Here is a 24,668-nt window from a genome sequence, read left to right as displayed (position 1 = left end):
CGCTTCTCATCAGCGCGTCCAGCCAATGACCTCACGCGCTGCTGCGACAGCAGGAACTGCGTCCAACGCGCCGCCCGCGCGTCACCATCGCAGACCTCACCAACACGCTCGGCTCGCCGCCTTCATCGCGCCGATAAGCGCTGACAGGCGAAGCAGGAGGGGAGAGATATGGAGGGACAGAAACTCTGACTTCAGAGGAACCCACACGCAGGGGCGGATGGACGTTACATTACTCTCCTAACAGGTATTTCTGCGTTTCGTTTGGGTGTGAACGCACGCGAACATTTGTCTTCTAATGCGAGACGTTAAGAGAGGATGTGTCATATGGAAGCAAACTGTCAGTTCATAGAGAAAAGTCATTAATAAAAGCGTGCGCGTCCTGTGCGTAACGTATTTTGATATTGCTGGACATTAAAATTACATTTTGTCGTCTGATAGCCTCCGTTCCTATTAAGATTCAGTAAATTAAAAATAACACAATTAGGCTGAGTGCTTCAGACAGGGTTAGGGTTAGATGAAAGGAAGCTTTATTTATCTGCAAGGTTTCACTCTTGTTTGACACACTAATAAATGCTTATCTCTTACTAGTGAATTGCCTCATCGAGAGCTGTTATGAACTATGATGTTTATGAACTTTCATTTGTTTATCACATCTTGTGACAATGGCACTGAGTTCTGATGGTGAGCTGCTCACGTTCCATCCTTCTCTTCCTGAAAGAGATCTCTATCTGCAGGCAAATATAAATACCAGCGAGGGACAGGGGAAAAGGCGAGGGAGCGGCCTGAAATTCAAATTCAAATTGTCTCTTGGCAAAGGGAAATGTAAATGATGAAAACAAATGATCTAGCAGACATAGAGCAGCTGCTTGTTCCTCTCCAGTGACCTGTGTTTTGGTTTGTTTGTGGCCAGCAGCACCATCATGCTCCCTCGAAGTATGAAGACATCTGGAGTAGAGCTGCCGGGAGTGGGGCCCAGAGAGGTGCCCCTCATCGGATATCGACCCCTGCAGCCAGAGGTGGACGGCCATAAGGACCAGCTCTGGAAGGAGAATGAAAACAGGGAGGCAGATCACACACAGGTATTTACTCCGGGATTGTTTTTGATTGTTGATATTTTTTTCAACATTGAATAGCATCATACATGGTTCCTCCCCCAAAAAATGCAAAGCAGTACAAATTATTTTCAAATGTGATGATAATAAGAAATGTTTCTTGAGCAGGAAGTCAGTCTATTAGAATGATTTCTGAAGGATCATGTGACGCTGAAGACTGGAGTAATGATGCTGAAAATTCAACTTTGCATCACCGGAATAAATTATATTTTTGAATATTCAAATAGAAAACTGTTATTTTAAATTGTAATAATATTTCACAATATTGCTGTTTTTGTTGTGTTTTTGGTCAAATAAATGCAGCCTTGGGGAGCACAAGATACTTTTTTTAAATATTGAAAAAAAAAATTACTTTTACTAATAAGTTTTCAGTGTATTCCCCCCTTTTTTAATATAGTGCCTTTATATATAGTGGGTTTCTGTGGCTTCTGTAGAGAAGAGCATACATATCTCATACATGTTTCTGTCTCACCGAATGCTGTGGTGTTTTGTGTTAGATCAGCTTTCACTTGTGGATTAAAACTTGAAACAAGATATTCAGAGTTGTGACCCTTTCACCCAGAGGTTGATCTTAAGTGACATAGTCCTCGTCCTCATGAGACATTTAATCATAAGGAAACTGAAGCTACTGTTTCTGAGTTCTCAGAAAAGCTGCGATGGCTTTCACTGTGACTCATGGAGAGGGTAACAAGCTGCAAATGTTACTTAAAAGAGGGTCTATTACATAACTAACTGTGGCGATATAAAGAGGCCAAGCTGGAAGTTAATACAATTCAAATACAATCATCTGGTGCTCAGTGATTGACCTGCTCTGTGTTTGTTTTATCGGGAACCGTTTTGTTTTAGCCATACTATGGGTGGTGAGTTTCTTATCGGCCTGAGGCAAAGCCCTCGTGTGCTGCTGGTGTTCTCTCATGATCTGTGTTTATAGACGTCATCATCTTACAAAAATAAGTGTTTCCTTCAAATCAAACGAGCCTTCAATGAAGCACAAACACTTATTATACCTATATACCTATATATATATATATATATATATGTATATATACTGTACATATGAGTGATTTCATTTTAATTAAAATAATGACATGTTCCACAAAAAGATTAATTATTATGAAATTATATATTAAATTTAATAATAATTCATCAATTATTTTTTTATAATTTTACACTTTCTATATATATATATATATATATATATATATATATATATATATATATATATATATATATATATATATATATATATAAATATATTATTAATGTTTATTATTATTTATTGTTTATTATTATATATTTTAATATATATATATATATATATATATATATATATATATATATATATATATATATATATATATATATATATATATATATATTATAGAAAGTGTTAAATTATAAAAAAATGATAAATATATAAAAAGTATAAAATTATAAAAAAATAAATGATAAATTATTATTAAATTATATATATATATATATATATATATATATATATATATATATGTGTGTGTGTGTGTGTGTGTGTGTGTGTGTGTGTCAATATATAATAATCAATATACAATAATAACAATATATAACAGATTATTGGAGTATGTTTTAAAAGAAAATACTTCAGTTTTTATATTTAAAATGTAATGTTTAATATAATGTGCTATTTACAATTTTGTTGTAATTAATTGTGAAATTTGCTAGTAAATATATAATGGTTTTCTAAAATTGTCTTTGAACCAAATTTTCGTGTGTGTGCATGTATGTATATATATATATATATATATATATATATATATATATATATATATATATATATATATAAACAAAAAAATCAATAATATGAAATATTATTATAATATTACATATTTAATAATATTAATATTATATAAATTTAATACGACATTTATATAAACACACACACACATACATATGTATATATAATGGAATCTACAATTTTTGGAGCATTTAACAAATAAATTATCCAAATAAATTATCAGAATTAAAAAAAAGAGATTACTATATGTATATAACTCTGACTGAATAAAGCTCTATTTAATTTTAGTATTGACTTGTATTGGAGTGAGCCAAATTGAGAAAATTCTGAATCTGTTGTAAAAAAAATCCATATTGATCAATGACTAATCTGAATATTGAGTGCGTGTGTGTGCCTACTTAACCATATTTTGGGGACAAGCTTTGTACCCAAAAGTGAGCTAGACCTGACAAAATCTCCAGTTGGAAATCTGGTTTAGAAATAAAGTAAACAAAGTTGTTTTTTTTGTTTTGTTTTTTAACTGTAAAAATGCAGAAAGTTTTCTGTAAGAGGTAGGATTGGTGTAGGGTGATAGAATATACAGTTTGTACAGTATAAAAACCATTACGCCGAAGTAACCGCGTATGTGTGTGTGTTTGTGTGTGTGTGTGTGTGTGTCTATGCTGGTCATGGCCCTGCTGTACTATCTTGTCACAACATCCTGAGTATTGACTAGAAATTGCTCCATCAAGGTTGGACTCATTCAACACTCGGGCTCCCTGGTCTAAAAACAGAAGCCCTGCTGTCTCATGCAGTTCACTGTAGTAACTTCCCTCCTGTTCAGGTCACATGACCAGCTCACAGCTCTTTGGTAAATAATGCAAGAGTCCAGTAGAAAACACACTGGATCTTTTGTCGGGACTTGCTCGGATGACACAAATGCAAGGCCAGAGAAGACTCAACAGGATGAAACTAGATCCGGCCCTCTCTTGAATCTTCAATGACAGTGGCAGGATGCATATGTGGAGGTTAAAATGTGTTTGTAGTCATTGCTGTGCAACTTCCTTGTGTGCATATCTGGGTGTAACGTAAAAAGAGAGAGGGAGGAGGGTGGAGAGGCAGGCCTAGATAATTGTTTAGCTTCAAACAGCCTTAGCTGACCCAGTTTGTCTACAGAGGGCTCATTATGTCCCCTGAATGGTGCACCCTGGGCCACATGCAGTGCTGTGTGTCACTGAAATGCCTGCAACACCGCATCGACTAAACCTCTCCACAACTCCATTAAGCTCTATTGTGATCTTCAGCGGCGAGTGTTCATGCGGTCACCGTGTTATTTCCATTGGCTGAGAAAGAGGAAAAGTTAGTCAATGCAGTAATAGATGTGAACACAAGAAGAGCGATAAAAGAGAGCAAGACAAGGTATTCATAGAGAAGACAGAAACAGTATGTATTTACGATACAATTCGGTGAGAACGCAGCTGAAAGAGATGCATAAGGTTTTTAATGCTTGGGAACCAGCTGTATTAGCAGGGGAGAACATTGTGACATTTTTTGTTTTTGTTTTACATTTTCCTTAACTCACAGACTACTCTAAATAAACCTGCCATCTTTTGGTTTAGAAACATTTGAAACAATTTTTGGGTCATAAAGTTGTTATGCTCACTAAGGCATAATATGCTCTATTATGCTCACTAAGGCAGCATTTATTTTCTCAAAAATCAATTAAAGCAGTAACACTGTGAAAAAAGCATTACATTATAAATTGGTTCTATTCAGGGTTATCATCATTAAATAAAGCCATAAAAATATTTGGAAAAAAAATCCATCAAGCGAAATAAAATACAATTTTAATATAATTTTTTCAGCTAATTGCTGAGGCAACTTTTCTTATTTTTAATTTAGTTGAAGTACTAAATAAACTATAATAAAAAAAACTTAATAAACTACATAAATATAGTTTTTTTTATAATAATAAAAATGACCAAATACACAAACACAATTATCAAAACTTGAACTAAATGTTGGATTATAAAGATTATAATAGAAAAAAAAATAAGAATAATGTAAACCTGAATGGTTGCAAGCAACACATTATAATAATATTAGTGCTTTAGAATAATTCATATTCATGATTTGATGGGAAGGCTGCCATTATTGAAATCTGAAGCCAGTTCAATCATGTAATAATATAATAATAGCCCCTGACCTCTCAGCAATGATAAAGTCCTGTATTATAGCTTAATCTTGATCATAGTCTGTATAAGTCTCATTATGCTAGACTGTTTGAGAATGAAAAATGTTGTTAGTTTAAAACTGCCTTGTGTTACAGTTGCACCCTACTGAGGGCAGAGAGGATAGTAAACACAGAGCAGCTGATATCGTCTTGGGGTTTTCTTGTCCCCCTCCCCCGAGGCGTGTTGACTGAGAGAATAAGAGCGTGTGGAGGGAGGAAGGGCAGCATGACATGACAGCATGTCCTGTTTCCTGTGTTTGTCCACACATATTAAGCACTTCCTGCTGGCCGAGAAAAGCCATGGAAACTCACAGCTGGTTTAACCTAATGGTAAAACACAAAGTTTCCAAACGTACCCAAGGGTATGAATTTCATAACATGAATTTCGCAACATGACATTAGCTGCTAATGTAAAAGCGTCTGCGTTAATGAACTGTTAAGGCTCATTCCAGACCTGACTCAGTGAGTATTGGTAATGAAAATCAAGGAGTTTTACACTTTGCTTTACATAAATGACTCAGTACAGCAATGCAAGAGTTACTATTATCATCTTACATAACCCAGGATTACAGATTTTTCAAAACATCCAACCCTTACAGTTTGTGTTACATTTGTTTTCAAACGAGACGGTGCTCCACATGCATATGGCTTAAGTGGCACTTACACAAGAAAGAAAAGATAAAGAAAAAGAAAAGAAAAGATTCCTCAGTAGGAAAGACAATCCTCAAAGATTTTTGTAATCCAAGTTTCAGTTCAGTCTAGAGTAATATAACTTCATGTCTGTGGTTCACCTGTTGCGGTGTCTCACAGAGACAGCTAGGCCTATTTTTACTTTCTAAAACAGAGAAGTCTGCCATTTCGTTATATATAATCAAGACTCCAGCACAGCAAATAGGTTGTAATCAGCAAGGTTAATGCTCATTGCTCTCAGGACTGCATGAAGTGTAACCAAAACCAAACACCTGCACGGCATGTCGCCATCTCTGTGTCAATATGTGCTTTCAGTTGAGTATCCCTTTTAGATAAACAGGTGTTGCCCCGTGTTTTATTAGCAGGCATTTGTCATGTCATGCATTGCTGTTTAAAGAATATCTCTTTTAAGATCAATCATGAAATGCTGGTTGTTTTACATGCAGACTTGTTGAGCAGTAGATTTGACTAGAAAGCTGCCATTCTTGAAATCTGAAGCCGATACATTTGTGTGTATTTATTTACTCCCGTTTCATTCATTGCATTAAACTTCACCAAACATGTTAGTGGCATAATTCTACACACGTAAGGCCTATGAGAACCTGTTTAAATCATATTTCCCCCCAAAATAAAATAAATTCTGTGCATAAAGAAAAGGGACCATTATGTTTTTATTTATATATTTTTATATATTTATTACACTTTTTTTCAGTCATTTATTCACCCCAAATTAAAATAACAATCTATATGGGCATTAAAAGCGAAGCCTATTTTTATTTTTAAATAGAAATATATATAATGAAAAATTCATATTTCCCCCCAAATTAAAAAATTACTGAAAAAAAGAAACATAAAAAATATATATAATAAATAAATGTATTATATATATATATATATATATATATATATATATATATATATATATATATATATATATTATTCAGTCATATTTTCCCCTACAATTAAAATAAGAATATATGTGAATAAAGAAGCGTAAACATATTTTAAGATCCATTAAATTTGTATGGCAAACGAGGATATTATTAACATAGAAATATTATAATATAGTATAAATAAATTTCGGATATAAATATATTTTGATATGAAAGTCCAAATCAGTCCCCAGATCAGGCAATTTGTTTTTAGGATTTTTGCATTTTTAATTCATATATACTGTATATATACATATATATAGACAATCACACACACACACACACACACACACACACACACACAAATATATATAAATACACACACACACATATATATATGTGTGTGTGTGTGTCTGTGTGTTTTATGAGCTGGAGGTTTTATGAGATTAACCCATAAATAAATGAAGGAGGAAGAGAGAGAGACTGTGTGTGAGTCTGTAACAGGAGTGCCCTTGTGACGTATTCGTGTGTGTGTGTGTGTGTGTGTGTGTGTGTGTGTATGGAAGGGGTTGGCCCAGCGAAAAGCTCAGGTGTGTTTACATGGCTCCATAACAGAGAGAGTGAGGTTTGAGCGGGGAAGACAGATAGACTAAGAACCTCGCTGAATGAAATCAACACTCCTCTGTAAGCAGCAGCAAGAAAAATAGATTAAATTGAACAGATGAAAAGGCCTGAAGGAAATGGAGTTCTCCGGCAAACTCAAAGAATTTCAAGGAAGTTGGCAAATCTCTGCTTGTCTGGACTTGCTGAGTTGAAGGTAGTCTTTTCCCTTGAGTTGTTTTTCCATTTAAGGCACACACAACACTGAATGATTTCAAGCAAATTAACTGCAACTGAGGTAATGTATGAATGTTTTGGTTTGCTTAGGGTTATGGCTTTTCTCAAGACTTCTCAAGATTATTACAAAGTATCTTGTGTGCTTCATAACAATTCAGCATTTCCTGCTCAGACAAAATAGCAGCTTTTTAAGTCAATATCTGAAATTTGTGTTCACATTCGAACACTGTTCTTAGTAAGTGATTGATGTGGTTCATTCTCCTGGAGCGCATGTGGATGTTTCAGACAGTTACTCATAACTATGTCACCGGGTTTGTTTTTGGCCTGTTGTCTCATGCATTTTTAATGAGGGAAAATCTCTGTCAAATGAGTTGAGTAAATCAAAAGCATTCTAATGCATATGTCTGTTTAAGAGCTGGAAATTAAACTGGAAGGTAGAATGAGGTGATTTCCGTCATGCGTAAAGTTTTTATTGGAGATAACATGTAAATGTGATGCCTTATCACTGAATTTAGGCTTTAAATGTCAAACTCAGGCTTTAAATGTCTTACCTTGCTTTAACCCCAACCATTATTAGGATAATAAGTGGAGTTTTAGCTATAGCTAATAGCAAAGTTTAATAATTGAGCTGATACTTATCTGTTTTGGGGTAATGTTTAATATTTAATGTCAAGTTTAACGTTTCCAATCAAAGTGTATCCTGACCAGCTTAACCAATAGGGTGAGTTTGGGGCGGGACTATGTGTTTGTCCAACCAATGGCAACATGGGGAGTGTTCTGGAAACTTATTGGACAACAGTCGCATTTCACACTTGTAATTTATTTAATTATTAAATCCCAATTATTAATGCTTGCATATATGCATATTCAGTCTAAGCAGTGTTTACATTGGAAATACATGATGTACTTAAATTTTCATTTTTTTTGTCTGTGTTTTTTTTAGGGGGAGCCATCCCCGATGAAGACCACATGGTACTGTCCACTGGACCTGGTAAGACTGGACCTTTTCTGCCAACATAAATCTTTTAAACTGTTTGTGTCAGCTGCAGCATAAAATTATTTTCTTAATTAGTTTTGTGGCATAGTAGCTGAAAACTGAAATTGAATGATGGTATAGTCTCAGAAGTTCAGCACCTTCTGATGCATATTGCACACAAACTGGCAAACACGATCTGAAAATCAGCTGTTCCGATCTGATTGGCTGGCATTTAATGTAATTTAATCCAAAAACCAAGGTGCTCTAGTCCTGCTGGGAACAAAATCATGTTCAGTTAGGCTGCCCATTTGATAGAACAAGTGCTTTTTAAGACAGAACCAATCAGAGGTTTGAAAGGTTGAACATTTTAAAAATAATATTGAGTAAAATATTTAGTTTTCATTTTTGTTTTGAGTTTCACTAGGCCTATTTAAAATGTTGGGGTCAGTAATATTTTGTTTTTCAAAACAGTGTTTATATAAAGATTATAGTGATTTTAGCTGAAGCTGAAGTGCAAGGCGATGTGATCAAAATTGTTGACTCATATTGGCGGAAGTTAGAGAATGTATGTTTTGAATGCTTATATCTTGTAAATGCTAATTTTGTCATTATTATGGAGCACACTAGGTTATAGATAACCTTAAAGGGTTAGTTCACCCAAAAATTATGTCATTAATAACTCACCCTTATGCTGTTCCAAACATGTAAGACCTCCTTTTATCTTCGGAACACAGTTTAAGATATTTTAGATTTAGTCCGAGAGCTCTCAGTCCCTCCATTGAAGCTGTGTGTACGGTATACTGTCCATGTCCAGAAAGGTAAGGAAAACATCATCAAAGTAGTACATGTGACATCAGAGGGTCCGTTAGAGTTTTTTGAAGCATCGAAAATACATTTTGGTCCAAAAATAGCAAAAACGACAACTTTATTCAGCATTGTCTTCTCTTCCGTGTCTGTTGTGAGAGAGAGTTCAAATCAAAGCAGTCTGGATATCCGGTTCGCGAACGAATCATTCAGTTCACCAAATCGAACTGAATCGTTTTAAATGGTTCGCATCTCTAATACGCATTAATCCACAAATGATTTAAGCTGTTCACAGTATCGTGTTTTTAAACAAATTAACAATTAAATAAATAAAAACATTCTATATATATATATATATATATATATATATATATATATATATATATATATATAATCAAATAGAAATCAGTTATTTTAAATTGTAATAATTTTTCACAATATTACTGTTTTTACTTTTCCATCAAGCAAATACAGCCGTGGTGAGCATATAAGAGATTTTTAACAAAACCATTATAAAAATCTTACTGATCTCAAACTTTTGAATGTTAGTATGCAGTATGTCTGTGCAAAAATGATTATTTATTACTTTTGGGTACATTTATCCAAATATGCTTTTCATTGTATGTAAAATTATCCAAAAAAGCAAGTAAAAACTAAAACTGTGATTGGTCACTTCTCATGTTAGTGAAGTGCGTTGGTCATAGGCAAAAAAAAAAAAAAAAAAAAAAAAAAAAAAATTATGCAGAGCATTATGCCTTTAATCAAAAGTATGGTTATGTAAGACAAATGATTCCCACAGTGAACAAGCAATGAGGGTTAATTATTGTTACAAAGGAAAAAGACCCCTAACATACAGTAGTGAGCTTGTAATAAGTACACTGGAAGGCTGTTTGAAAAAAAAAAATCCACAAAATGACTTACTCTGGTCTCTCTGCTTCAGTCCACTGTGTCTGAAATGGAGGAAGATGGTATCATCTACACTGTGGTTGTAAAACAAGGGCACAGTTCCCCCGCCAGCCCGCAGGTGAGCCCCATCTTCTCAAGTAACATTCAGTGCTGTACCTTCCAGAAGTTCTGTCCTGACATCTTCACCCGTCTCTTCCCAGTCCACAGCATCCCGCTCTCAGCACGTCAAAGCAGGGACAGAGGAAAAGCTGGTCCTCCATCTCCTACATTCCTTCAGCATGGGTGACTCCTCCTTCATCTCCATCTTCCTCTCCACCTATCGCTCCTTCACCTCCACCCAGAGAGTGCTGGACATCCTGATTGACAGGTACGGTGCATGTGAACTCATAAAGTCATCGTCTTTCAGAGATCAAATCATTTGCAATGATTTTGTTGGTGATATCAAATTCAGCAACATACAAGCATGAAATTAAGATAAGTTGCATGGTCCTTTCTTGTTTTGTGAATTCTTGCTAGATTTCCTTTGTAAATACAATACTAAAAACATCTCTAATTTAAAATTCAGTATAACTAGAGTTTGTAAATTTGATTGATTTCTGTAAAACAGTTTATATGATCTATCTATCTATCTATCTATCTATCTATCTATCTATCTATCTATCTATCTATCTATCTGTCTATCTATCTGTCTGTCTATCTGTCTGTCTGTCTGTCTGTCTGTCTATCTATCTATCTATCTATCTATTTTTCATCTATCTATCTATCTATCTATCTATCTATCTATCTATCTATCTATCTGTCTGTCTGTCTGTCTGTCTCTCTGTCTCTCTGTCTATCTATCTATCTATCTATCTATCTTTCATCTATCTATCTATCTATCTGTCTGTCTATCTATCTATCTATCTATCTATCTATCTATCTATCTATCTATCTATCTATCTATCTATCTATCTATCTTTCATCTGTCTGTCCATCTATCTATCTATCTATCTATCTATCTATCTATCTATCTATCTATCTATCTATCTATCTATCTATCTATCTATCTATCTATCTATCTATCTATCTATCTATCTATCTATCATCTATCTATCTATCTATCTATCTATCTATCTATCTATCTGTCTGTCTGTCTGTCTGTCTGTCTGTCTGTCTGTCTGTCTGTCTGTCTGTCTATCTATCTATCTATCTATTTTTCATCTATCTATCTATCTATCTATCTATCTATCTATCTATCTATCTATCTATCTATCTATCTATCTATCTATCTATCTATCTATCTATCTATCTATCTGTCTGTCTGTCTGTCTGTCTGTCTGTCTGTCTGTCTGTCTGTCTGTCTGTCTGTCTGTCTGTCTGTCTATCTATCTATCTATCCACACTCATATATACATATGTTTATAATTAATATATTTGCAATAATAACATTTTTATTAATAAAATTGGGTCATTATTGGCAATACTAACTGACATTACAGTAAAATGAACTGTCAATTTCAATATGAACTATTTTGTAGGTTGGGAATTCCTCCGGGTGAGAGCAATAGTAACACTCGTCAGATGTTCAACAAGTATGTACTACACAACACGCTCTAAACAGAAGTTATGAATAGCCGGTAATATCTTTTAAACTGCATTGTTGAGTGTTTCTTCACATGTGTTGTGTTCAGGGCAGTGTGTACGGTGTTCAGCACATGGCTGAGTGACTATCCCGAGGATTTCTGCTCTCTGAGCGATTCCTCCTGCTTGTTACGCTTGGCCCCCCTGCTTCCCGGTGACACCTCGGGTGCAGAAATCAAAGGTCGACTGCTGAGGATCGCTGAGGAGCTGAGGGAGAAAACCCTGCTGTCCGGCTCGCTCTCAGGTCAGGATATTTGTCCCTTTGACAAAGACCACATTTCCGTTTTTTTGTATGTTTGCATCAGAGAGTGCAGGTTATTATCTAAGTCCATCTGTAAAAAAAACCCTGTCCTGCCTGTCACAAGAACATGGATTTGTACCTCAATATTTCATTTTAGTTTTAGGAATGTAACTACATGAAGTTATGGAGTTCTGAAATACAGAAAAAATGAGCAAATTTCCACTGAAGTGAAAGCTGTTATAGTCAATGACTGCAAAAGTCTTTTTAGTTTTTAGATTCTACCGACCCTTGTTTATGCCACAGTAATTTGAGGACCAAATAATCAAAACCTGGAAATTGTAATAAAAAATTCATAGAAATATCTGTAGTTAATAGGAATCTAATATTTTTAAGTGGCTAGAAATAACACTATAAAATGATTTTTGAAAGCTGTAAGCTCATTGACAGTTTGATCTAAACTAGCATTCAAAAGTGTGGGGTCTGTAAGATTTTTAAAAATGTTTTTGAAAGATGAAAAAAAGTCTTTTTGAAAGTTTTGAAAAGTTTTGAAAGTTTTTGAAAGTCTGCTCACCAAGGATGCATTTATTAAATAAAAAAAATACAGTAATATCTTTAATATTGTAAAATGTGACCATGGAGCACAAAAGCAGTCTTTTTTGCATATTTGAAGCAATAGCCAACAATCCATTGTAAATGATCGATTTTTCTTTTATGCCAAAAATCATTAAGCTATTCTTGAGATCTAAAGATCTAAAGATCATTTTGTAATTCTTTTATACCGTAAATATATCAAAACTTAATTTTTTATTAATAATATGCATTACTAAAAACTTAAGAACAAATTTAAAGTCGATTTTCTCAATAAATATATATATATATATATATATATATATATATATATATATATATATATATATATATATTTTTATGATTAATAATATGCATTGCTAAGAATTTAAGAACAATTTTATTTTTATTTATTTAACTTAATATAATAATTTAAATTATCATTGTTTTTACGAACAGTGATATATTATTTTCAGGATGCTTTGATGAACAGAAGGTTCAAATAAACAACGTTTATTGGAAATAGAAATCTTTTGTAACAATGTAAACTCTTTACTGTAACTTTTGATAATTTTTTAACGAATCTTTGCTGAATAAAAGTTGTTTTCTTTAAAAAAAAAAAAAAAATTTTATATATGTATAAAATAATTTTTTCCTCATAGCAAGCATTAATAGTAAATTCTGGTTCCAGGTTAGATAGACATAGCAGCAATTATTATCCATTTTTCAATATTGATATATTGATTTCCTACAGATCCTACCAAAGGTGTGACATCTCCTCCTGATCCCTCTGAGTTTGATGCCACCAGCATCCTGGGGTTTCCATCCAGTGTGATCGCAGAGCAGCTGACCAGGATCGAGACAGTGAGTTTGATCACACTGCTCACAAAATCTGAGGAAAACACCACAGATTAGTTTGAAACTAAAAGTAAACTGAGTTACAGTTTACCTCACTCTCTAAAGTCCTAACCTCTCGGACCTGTTGGTAACACCCTAAAATGAAATGCGTTTGTTTTGCCTTAAGGATCTGTTTCTGAAGCTGGTGCCCTATCACTGTCTGGGGTCTCTGTGGTCTCAGAGAGATAAGAAAGGCCGGGAAGGAGCGTGCTGGTCGGTCAGAGCTACTATCAAGCAGTTCAATCGCTTAGCAAACGCTGTCACAGCCTCGTGCTTGTGGAACACGAGTCTGAAGAGCCAACAGAGGGCCAGACTGCTGGAGAAATGGATCAGCGTGGCAGAGGTCAGAGCGGTTTCACTGTAACCGATGTCATCAGTCAGGATAAAGGACTCACGTGAACGTGTGGCTTGTTTCTCAAACAGGCCTGCAGAAGCAGGAAGAACTTCTCCTCACTGTACGCCATTCTGTCAGCGCTGCAGAGCAACCCCATCCACAGACTGAGAAAGACCTGGCAGGAGACAGACAGGTCTGGATTTACTTAGGAAACTGCTCGTCGTAACGTTAAAGGAATATCAAGTCCATATTTATTTGTGGTGCAGTACAATTTGCCCTACAGACTTTCCTCCAATATGATTTTTTTCATGTTTTAAATATATTTTAAAAAATGGGTTAAAATATATTGCTAATATGTATTTAATGTAATATATGTTGAAAGTGTACACATTGATAAATATACAAATGTATTTAAATTAATTCATATATTATTTTTCTTATATTCATAAATGAGTATATTAATCATATATATACAGATATAATTTTAAAATATATTTAAAAAATAGGTCTAGTATAATGTGAATGCAGAATTAATACAGAATACACACACACACACACACACACACACACACACACACACACACACACACACACATATATATATATATATATATATATATATATATATATATATATATATATATTTAGTTTCTAAATATATTGATATCTAATAATCTAAATATATTGATATTGTCCAAAATATAATAAATTATTTTTTGTTTACTAAAATATGCATTTTTTTTAATTAAATGTATTTTCTTTATTCATTTTTATAAATATTTTATAAATTTATAAATAATTTTTTGCTTATTTTTGCATTGCAGTGTAAGAAATGATGCACATTATATGAAATGGTAACATCATTTTTAACAACAGCTGTGCAGAATAAACTAAAGTCCTTTCCTCTACTTCGACAGAGAAGCTGTAAAGAGATACGAGGAACTTTCTGACATCTTCTCTGAGAAAGACAACTTCTCTCAGAGCCGCGAGCTTCTCAAAGAGGTCAGTCACACTACGATACAAAGCAGCCAATTCACACGGGCCTTCTCTAATATTATTAGCGAGCATGGCAATGCATTGATGGGAAAACATCAGGCCAGTCGATGTTCCCTGGCTCTCTGTGTAAAATTCTCTTAGGATGTGCTTCATCACTGTAGAACACTGCATTAATTGAGCACGGCATAAAGGGAGGATGAATGACATGAACAGAAAGACTAATATCAGATTCAGTCATGCCTCACACTGTAAACTTGTTGTGTAATTCATTATCTATTGCTGTTCTTTAAGGAACAGTTCACCCCAAAATAAAAAAAATCTGTCATTATTTACTCATCCTCTTGTCATTATGCTGTTGTTATTTTTCTGTGGGACACAAAAGGAGCAATTCAGCTTTAGTGATCATAGTGACCACTGACCACTATTGTGAAGGTCCAAAAAGGACACAACAACAACCATAAAAGCATAATAAAAGTACTTTTGCTCTCCACTAACGCTCTGAAATCACATTCAGATTCCAGATGACAGATTTAAATGAATCATGCAGAAAAAAATTGCAAACACAGGAACTGAACTATTTTCCTTTGAACTGATTTTAGTGTATTGTAATAAAAGCACTTTAATTTTACAGGTGGGGACTTCCAAATTTTCAAACCTTGACACTAAAATCAACAACAGGAGATTCACAGGGGTAAGCATCCTTAAATTAATATACCTTCAATATATTATAGCATATTATTATATATATTAATATAGAAATATAAATATTATTATAAATAATGATAATATATACTATTGTTTAAAAGTTTGGGATCAGTACGATTTGTAATGTTTTTAAAGAAATCATCAAGAGCTCATCAAGGCTGTAAAACAGTCATTGTGGAAATAATACAATTGAACATTTAACAATGAAATAATTTTTTTTTATTATTTAACCTGATAACTGTCACTCACGTTTTTGAAGATAGACTTGAATGTGCATGATACAAACCTAATTTTTTATATTTTATGACTGAAAACATTTTGTAACATGATTTCGATGTGCCATTTACATGGTAATGCAATGTCTGATTTTAAAATGGGGTTTGAAGGATTAATTTTGAGATTTTATGTTTTCATGTGATATATAACTTCTGATGATTTCTAAAATGTGATAGAGAAAAAGGCAACGAGGAAGTCTTTTTTTTAAACAAAGGTCAAAGCTCCTTTTGTAATGTAGATTTCTGAGGGTGCACTCTTGTCATAAATTGATCTATTACTTTTCCTACATAATTTTTAACAAAAAATATTGGTATAATATATATTTGGGAGTCTTAGACCTTTCCAACGATATATAATTTGTCAAGATTAGATTAAATTTGATTGTAATATAGTATAGTCAACGTAGGTGTCCCGTATACGGGACGGGGTGACATTTAACAGGTTAAAAAAAATTAAAAAATAAGTTAACACTAAACTTTTGAATGGTATGTTGTTACAAAATATTTATTTTTTAACTTTTTATTAATCAAAGAATATAAAAAAAGTATCACAGGTTCCAAAATAAATTAATAAATTAATTAATGAAATCAAGCAAACAGCATAATGTAACTCAACATATTTAAATGATTTCTGATTAATCATCTGACACTGAAGACTGGAGTAATGATGCGAAAATTCAGCTTTGCATCACTGGAATAAATCACATTTAAAAACATATTTAAACATGAAACAACTAATTTCAGTTGCAATAATAATAATTTTGAATTGTATTTTTGATCAAATAAATGCAGCCTCAGTGAGCATGACAGAAGACTTTCAAAAGCATTACAGAATTTTCCCCCAAACTTGGTAGTATGTGCGTGTATATCAAAAAATATGCATATACAGCGGGTAAAATAAGTAATGAAGTTCTCTCAGTAAATATATTTCTATTTATCGCTTTACTATATAGTGCTGATGACATGAAATTTTCATCAGATGTCGGTAACAACCCAAGTGATTCATAAATACATAAAAAAACAAAACAAATAAGATCAGAAATTCAATTCTGTGTAATAAACTGAAATGATCCAGGGGAAAAGTATTGAACACATGAAAAAAGGCAGGTGCAAAAAGGCAAGACACCAGCAGAAATCTATCAGTGATTAGAAAGCAATCCTGCTGAGAATATGGTGACATGTTCAACACTTATTTTAGCCGCTGTATTTATGGTGTGATGTAGTGCTTATAATCTTTGATGGATCTGAAGGCTGTGTTTCTTTTGTAGTCGTGCGCTCAGGGCACTGTGCCGTACCTGGGCATCTTCCTCAGAGATCTCACCATGCTGGACACTGCAGTCAAAGACCGATTAGAGGTATGGTTCAGTTCACAGCCCGCCAAGAGACACGACTAACACAACTGAAGAAATGGGGCAATAGACGCTGTGAAATATAAAAATAGCAGTGGTTTCACAATGTTTGTCAATGCTCATCTGACAGAATCAAGATGTGTTAGAACAAAACTCTGAGTCAGCGTTGCATTGGCAGGGTGTAATGAAAACCAAAATGTAATGTCTCTTACAGAATGGCTTCATCAACTTCGATAAAAGACGACGGGTGAGTTTATGCTGATTATATACTTGATTGTCATTTTTTTAAGTTGTTTAAAACAAAATATTAACATAACATCCTCTTGATTTCAGGAGTTTGAAGTCATCGCTCAAATTCGCCTCCTTCAGTCCTCGTGTAGAAACAGCATGTTCAGAACGGATGAGACGTTTGTTCTGTGGTATCACAGCGTACCTAGTCTGTGCGAAGAGGAAAGGTCAGTGACATTTCTATAACTCCATTCTGAACATCTCAGATGCACACTGATTAGCTATGTTATAAGATGTCCATGTGTGTTTTAATAGCTACAAGCTGTCCAATCAGATTGAAGCACCGGGCGAGCCGAGTCCTGGCCGTGTCCTGAACCCTACAGTGATCATCACACAGTGTCCTGAGTAAGAACATCACTGTCCTCCATCAACAACCACCCAGCATCTCTTACTGTAGAGTCCGAATCAAAATCAAAATATAGTGCAACTGTTGAAAATGATTGCTGTGATTATCACTAATTAAGATTCAACATCAGAATACGTAATAAGGTGTTTCAACTTAAAATGTTTGTGCTTGAATAGAAATGATAAGTTCAGTTAACTATAGTTTACTTATCTTAAGTTGGATATTTAAATGATCTCAAGAATAATGCAGCAGCATTTTTTACATTGAAGAAAAGAAAATGATAAGATAAGTTCAAATTAAAGTTTAAAGAAATACACCGCAAATGCATCTGTTTTTAATTGCAATGCTAAAATGAAAATATAATATTAGACAGACAAACAAATACGGGTAATAAAAAAAAAAACTGAAATAAAAATAAATGAAACCTAAATAGTTATATATATATATAAACACATAACAATAACATTTAACTAAAATATAAAATAAAACTCAAAAAACTTGTATGAAACTAAAACCTACTTTACAATATTAATAAAGAATAATAGTGGTATATAAATAATACTAAAATAACACTGGTCTAAGGGCAATTAATTTAATATGATTCTTTAAAAATTATATTATATATGTTGTTTGATCATATTTTAGATTTTTTTGATGATGTGCATAGCAAATTGTACAAAATATTTTGTTTGTTTGTTGAAGTTTTTCACAATAAACAACACATAATTTACTGAAGCTGTGATTTGGCATAAGAGAAACAATCCTGGCTATCATAGTAACCCATTCATTTCTCATGAGAACAGCAATGTCCTGTCTGTGTTAAGTTTGACTGGACGCACAGACATTGCCAAAAAAATGGGATTTCACGTGCTTAAGATGATTACGTTATTATTCTTTGCATTCTGCATTGGTTTTTTTCTCTGCTGAACAGATTTGCAACACATTTTTGGGTCAGGACCCACCAGCTTAGAAACACTACTATATAGTACGAAATGCATAGCTCTCATTTTGTGAATCCTGGGCTCAATTTTTCAACTATTCAAATGACAATCTTCCTGTTGGCTATGCTGAGGATCAGACTCAGTCCTTGACATGCACACACAGATGTTTCTTTCATGAGCTCTTAATCGCCGTAATGCTGCTTGAGATGAATCAAATGAAGTTTTAAAGCAGGACAAAGACACACTTATCGTCTGCAGTTAGCTTCTGACTTCAAAGCTGGTGTGGAGTTTCATATTTAGCTTATACTCTAGGTTACAGTCTTTTCAGAAAGAATCAATGTCATAAACAGCAATGGCAAAGAGCCTCCAGTTTGTGACAAGATCGCTCTGTTCTCCCGTTACAGTGCTCTTTCAGCCGTGGCAAATACGACAATGGATGCTGATGGCATGTTTGACTTCCCGTCTCCTGTCAATCACCTGCTCTCCAGGCTTTACAAGGTAAAGGCGAATAAAGAGCTTTATTTTGATTACATTGCAGTAATGGTTAGTTATCAGCAACTTTGAGAGATCTTTTATTTGAGATCTCACTATGGATCTTTATAGCATTTAAAGTTGCTTTTTCGCATTGAACCATGACACACTTTTATTATGTGACACATTTTTTTCTTGCATGTAAAATCTCACTACCAGATGAAAGATTTCTTGCGTGAAAATTCAAACTCCTGAATAAATATTTTATTCATGATCCAAAAACATTTTCACCTGAAGGCTTGTTCTTAAATGCTTTAAATTAGTTATAGAAAATTATATATTGTCTACTTATGAAAAGAGATTTTTTTAAAGAATTGTGTTTTTAATGGATAGACATAGTTCATGTTATTTATTCATAGATTTGATGACTTTACTGTTATTCTAAAATGTAGATATTTTATTCTAATCACAATAACTTTGATTAAATTATAATGCATTTATTAATAATAAAGAATGTATCCACTGTAATAAAATGTTGTAAGTAAAACACTATTAGAGCATGTCTTACAGAAAAATACTATTTTTGTTCTACTTGCTGTTTCTTAGTAATTAATTATGATATTTACAAGCATTTTTTGAAATTTCACTCAGACATTTCACAAATAATAAAAAAGAAACTTCAAATAAAATTGAAACGAACATGGAGTTTTTTTAATTAGAAAGATTCAAATAGTACATATACAGTGTGTGTGTGTGTGTGTGTGTGTGTGTGTGTGTGTGTGTGTGTGTGTGTGTGTGTGTGTATATATATATATATATATATATATATATATATATATATATATATATATATATATATATATATATATATATACATACACACACACACACAGTAACAATAATCCAATAATTATTTTATTCACAACTTTGAAAATTCATGTGTCCAACTTTTTGACTGGTAGCATAGAACAATTAATTTTTTTTAATATGGCTTTTGTTTCATATACTTACCTTTTATGAACAATATTCTGTCTTTGGTACCTGAACATAAAAAGTATCTAATATATTACTCACCTTCATGTTGCTCTAAACCCAAATGTCTTTCTATCTTCTGTTCAATATAAAAACAGACATTTAGCAGAATGTCTGAGCTTTGTGTGAACAAACATGAGATTTAAGAGCAAAACAGACAAAAATAACCCTCATAAAGATGAATGTATTGTCATAATTACCCCTATTTCAGCATGTGAAATCCCCATCCGTTTCCTGTCTGGATGTTGATTCGTCACCGCCGCCCAATGATGCCACGCCCTCTGGCCTGACCACACCCACTACAGCTGTAAAATCACATCGACGGTCTGTCTCCTGCGGCAACAACCCCACCAAAAACAAACCAGAGGCGGGGCCTGATATGAGAATCGTCAGGATACGGATGGATTTACATGACGGCAACTTATACAGAAGCATTCTGGTAGTCTAGCAAACACAACTGAAAGACATTTTCAAATGAAAGTACTAAAAAAAACTATGTGTTCACACTTTGGGCTGTGAAACCCCTGTATTTCACAGAATCAGTCCAGTGTTACATCAGACAATCTTCGGCATTTCATGTCAGCTCCTGTTTAATATGGATGCAGTTGCTCTTTGTTCTAATGTTTACTTTCTTTTCTGTGCTGCCTCAGGTCACCAGTAATGATAAAACACCCACTGTAATCAGTTCTGCATTAGAGAAGCACAACCAGAATGCTCAAGAAGCCTCCAAATACGAGCTGATCCAACTGCTGCCGGAGGGGAAAGGTGATGTCACTTTTTTCATGTCATAATGTGCTGTACGTTTTTTGAAAATGCATCATGAAAAATATTATTCTGGGAATACTGATAGGACATAGTGACGTTATGGACTTGACATATAAAAACAGGCAGTTGTCAGTCAAATAAAACAAATATCAAATATGAATGAATATATACACTACCATTCACATGCTATTAATATTTTTATTCAGCAAGGACAAAATTGATCAAAAGTGACAGTTAAGGAATTTTATAATGTTACTAAAGATTCCTATTTTTAATAAATGCTGTTCTTTTGAACTTTCTGTTCATCATGTGACATTACGGCTGGAAAGAAAATTCAGCTTTTGTATCCTGATTTAAAGAGTTATTTTACTGTAATTTTTTTATTCAAAAAACGTGTGAGCTTAAGAGACTTCAGTCCCAAAAAATAAAAACCCAGTAGTGTACATATTAAACATATTTAATTCATATTCATTTGAATTTATATTTAATCCAAAGTAATTTATTTATTTATAGCAATATATTTTACAAAAATGAAATATTTTAACAAAATTATTTGAACTGATTGTTTAAGAAAAACACAACTTTTTATGTGTCCTGAGTATTTCTTTGTCTTTCATTACTCTCTCCACAGAGTTATTAATACCTCCCACAGGAAACGTCTTCTATGCCATGTCTTCAGCTAGCGTGGACTTCCTGTTAAGGAGAAGAGGAGGAAATACACCTTCAGGGTCTCCGACTCTTGGCAACGAAAGCAGCGCAACCTTTCCACGAATCAAATCCAAGGGCAGAAGGCTAGTTCGGACACTATTTTAACATAAAAACAGGATATTCTCATCCAAATACTTTCAAAAGAAAAGACACAGTATATTTCATTCAGAGCTCTTTGACGTACCTGTGTAGAATTGACTCAAATCAGCCATTTTCATAAGTCCCAATATTAGTAATTTGAGTAGAAGCTTGGTTAAATTGGCTCTAAGATGTTAGTTACTGCTAAACATTGCATTTTTGCATCTCATAAATCCAAGATGAATTTCGAGACAGGATCATGTACCTCTTGCTGACGCCAGCATTTCCAGAACTTCCCCCATCTACCTCTAAAGCTAGCAGTCCATTGGTTACAGAATATTCTGCATTATTAATGACCATCAAACGGGGATAGAGCAGCGACAAGATCCCAGCATAAGAGAATAAACACTTACAGAAGGTACTTACACCTGTCTAACATTTCAAAACACTGAGCTGTCCTGTGTGTGGGTAAAAAGCTAGTGGAAAACACCCACCTACCTGAAGATGAGTCATGAATCCACTGCCGCTCTCCGGTGTCCTCACCAAGTATGCAAATTGATAGTTGCTTCTTTCTCTTTAAATATTAATACAGAATTCATTATGGTTATGGTAATATCAAGACTCTGTTCCAAAACCTAGTATAAAGTGTCAAATTATCAAAGGCAGGAAGCTACGTATCCTCAAAAGAGACCGATCTGAATCACTCTAAATAGGCCGCACATGGGACTTGGCACATGACTTTACAGTCAATTTCAGTACAGCTGGATGTTTGTTTCCAAGCTTAAAAGCACAATAATCTAGTAATAATAATAATACACTACTTTCCAAAAGTTTGGGGCCACTAAGATTTTCGGAAAAAAAAATTAATATTTTTATTTAGCAAGGTTATTACAGTTAACTAAAACTAAAATTAAAACCATAAAAATTGTTTCTTAAACGTTTCTTAAACGGTTTCTTAACTGAAATTATACTGAATATATATATATATATGAGATTTGTATATATATATATATATATATATATATATATATATATATATATATACAGTATATACAAATCTCTTTTATTTCAGGTAATTGCCAAAGCAAGATTTCTCATTTGAAAAAACAAAACATTGTATATATATGGATAAAAAAAATACAAAATAAATTACAAAAACACAACAGATTTACTAAAATGTAAATAAAAAATACAATTAAAAACTGAAAATATGTAATACAAACGAATTCAAAATATTCATAAAAACAGTAATTGTATCTCAATGATACTAAAATAACATGGTCATTTAGCAATAATGCTTTAAATTGATCAAAAGTGATAAAATATTTCTATTTCTACTTTGTACTCATCAGAGAACCCTGACAAAAGTATCATGGATTCCACAAAAAATATTCAGCATTAATGTTTATAATAATACTGTTTCTTGAGCAACAAATAGAATGATTTCTGAAGGATCATGTAGCACAGTATGTTAAAATATAAACATATATAACATACATTGTGAATTGTAAAATTATTTCACAATACTATTGCTTTTACTGTATTTTTGATCAAATAAATGCAGCGTACTGTAGATTAGACTTCTCTCAAAACATCAAACAATTATAATAACAATAATCTAACAGACTCCAAACTTTTGAATGGTAATGTATGTACAGTAGCACAAAAAGATAATATTGGTAATATCGTCAATTTTATTTGTATTTACCTATTTTTTTACTTTAATAAATTGCAGTATTGAATGTAATGTGTAATAGATTCCACAGTGTGGGTGTGCCTTCTCCACAATGGATACATGCATAAAAATAGGCCAAAAGAAAGTGACTGAGGCGGCAGCGTAATCATGCAGCCTACATTTAGAACAGGGCAGCTCACTAGGTTTTGGGACCGAGCCAACAGTGTGTTAAACTGAAGGTCTCCGGTTCTGGCTGTTCTTCCATACCAAATCAACTCCTTTAAAAAATGCAACAAAGCTGTGCCTGTGACATTATTTTTATACTGATAAAAGCATAACGCTACAATCATCCAAAGTAGAAAACAACCCAGTTGTTGGAACCCTGATGAACCTTGCGCTCTTTCTCGTATGCTGTTGACGTCTCTGTGGGAACTGAGGCATGCGAGAGCTTACAGCAAGGACGAGGGGTCCGTTTCATCTCAGTCTTTGGTTATGTTCGGAATAGGATACTAACATACTGTACTACACTCACACGCAAAAGTCTGGATACTTACTACAATGTGCAGCATACAAAAGAGTTATTATTTTTCTAAGATGATAACTGGACGTCACATGCAATGTGGTGAGGTCATGTGAGAGCAAATGTAGCATACCACAATTACCCTTTAAAGATAACAGTAGAAAGTACACATGGAGTGAGTAGTAAGGTAGTATTCCATTCCGATGATAGTCATTGTTTTTGGTCACTTGTTTGTTAAGTGCCTTATTATCAGGTGCTCGTGTGTGATTGTTGCTCTGGTGTGTTGCGCAGTGAAAAGCATGTTACAGCTTCAGTCCTGTATCGTCAGATCTGTACTCTGACAACTTTATGCACTACATACCTCATATTCTTGTAATAAACTTTAATTTTGATACAATTGACAGCTTTCAGACCTGATTCATGCCTTTGAGATTTCCTTACATTTTCCCGTGAAAATCAATTACTGTATAAACTAGTCATCACTTCTCCTTTAATATGATTTTGTAGACACCGCACACATGGAAACATATATACTGACTAAAAATGCCTGATTCTTTTTATTCTATTAATTCCTTGACACCTCAAAGCTTTATGTATTTATCATTTTAATGGAAATTGGAATAATATAAATATTGCTAAAAATAGTGACTGAAAGGTTCCACAGTAATGCAGTTTTCCTACAT

The 24,668-nt window shown here is 33.5% G+C and overlaps 1 protein-coding gene across 5 annotated transcripts; it reads left to right on the top strand.

The window, feature by feature from the left end:
- The first annotated feature begins 71 nt into the window (after positions 1 to 71).
- LOC127974640 (ral guanine nucleotide dissociation stimulator) lies at positions 72 to 24,382 on the top strand. Of its 5 annotated transcripts, none has more exons than XM_052578059.1 (21): positions 72 to 244; positions 735 to 822; positions 914 to 1,079; positions 8,435 to 8,482; positions 10,212 to 10,295; positions 10,378 to 10,544; positions 11,695 to 11,748; positions 11,848 to 12,041; positions 13,360 to 13,469; positions 13,630 to 13,845; positions 13,926 to 14,029; positions 14,754 to 14,838; positions 15,464 to 15,523; positions 17,081 to 17,167; positions 17,376 to 17,408; positions 17,495 to 17,616; positions 17,705 to 17,794; positions 19,141 to 19,234; positions 20,451 to 20,678; positions 20,890 to 21,004; positions 21,636 to 24,382. In XM_052578059.1, the coding sequence occupies exons 3-21, from the start codon at positions 921 to 923 to the stop codon at positions 21,815 to 21,817; spliced, it is 2,232 nt and encodes a 743-aa protein (XP_052434019.1). In that variant the 5' UTR covers positions 72 to 244; positions 735 to 822; positions 914 to 920; the 3' UTR covers positions 21,818 to 24,382. The 5 variants fall into 5 exon arrangements, with proteins under 5 accessions (XP_052434019.1, XP_052434018.1, XP_052434017.1 ...); XM_052578058.1 differs by having other exon boundaries at positions 911 to 1,079; XM_052578057.1 differs by lacking the exon at positions 735 to 822 and having other exon boundaries at positions 73 to 244.
- The last annotated feature ends 286 nt before the right edge of the window (positions 24,383 to 24,668 follow it).

Source organism: Carassius gibelio, chromosome B16, assembly GCF_023724105.1.
Source record: "Carassius gibelio isolate Cgi1373 ecotype wild population from Czech Republic chromosome B16, carGib1.2-hapl.c, whole genome shotgun sequence".
Taxonomy (NCBI): Eukaryota; Metazoa; Chordata; class Actinopteri; order Cypriniformes; family Cyprinidae; genus Carassius; species Carassius gibelio.
Note: the sequence above shows the minus strand (reverse complement) of the source record. Positions and strands in the feature narration are given on the sequence as shown.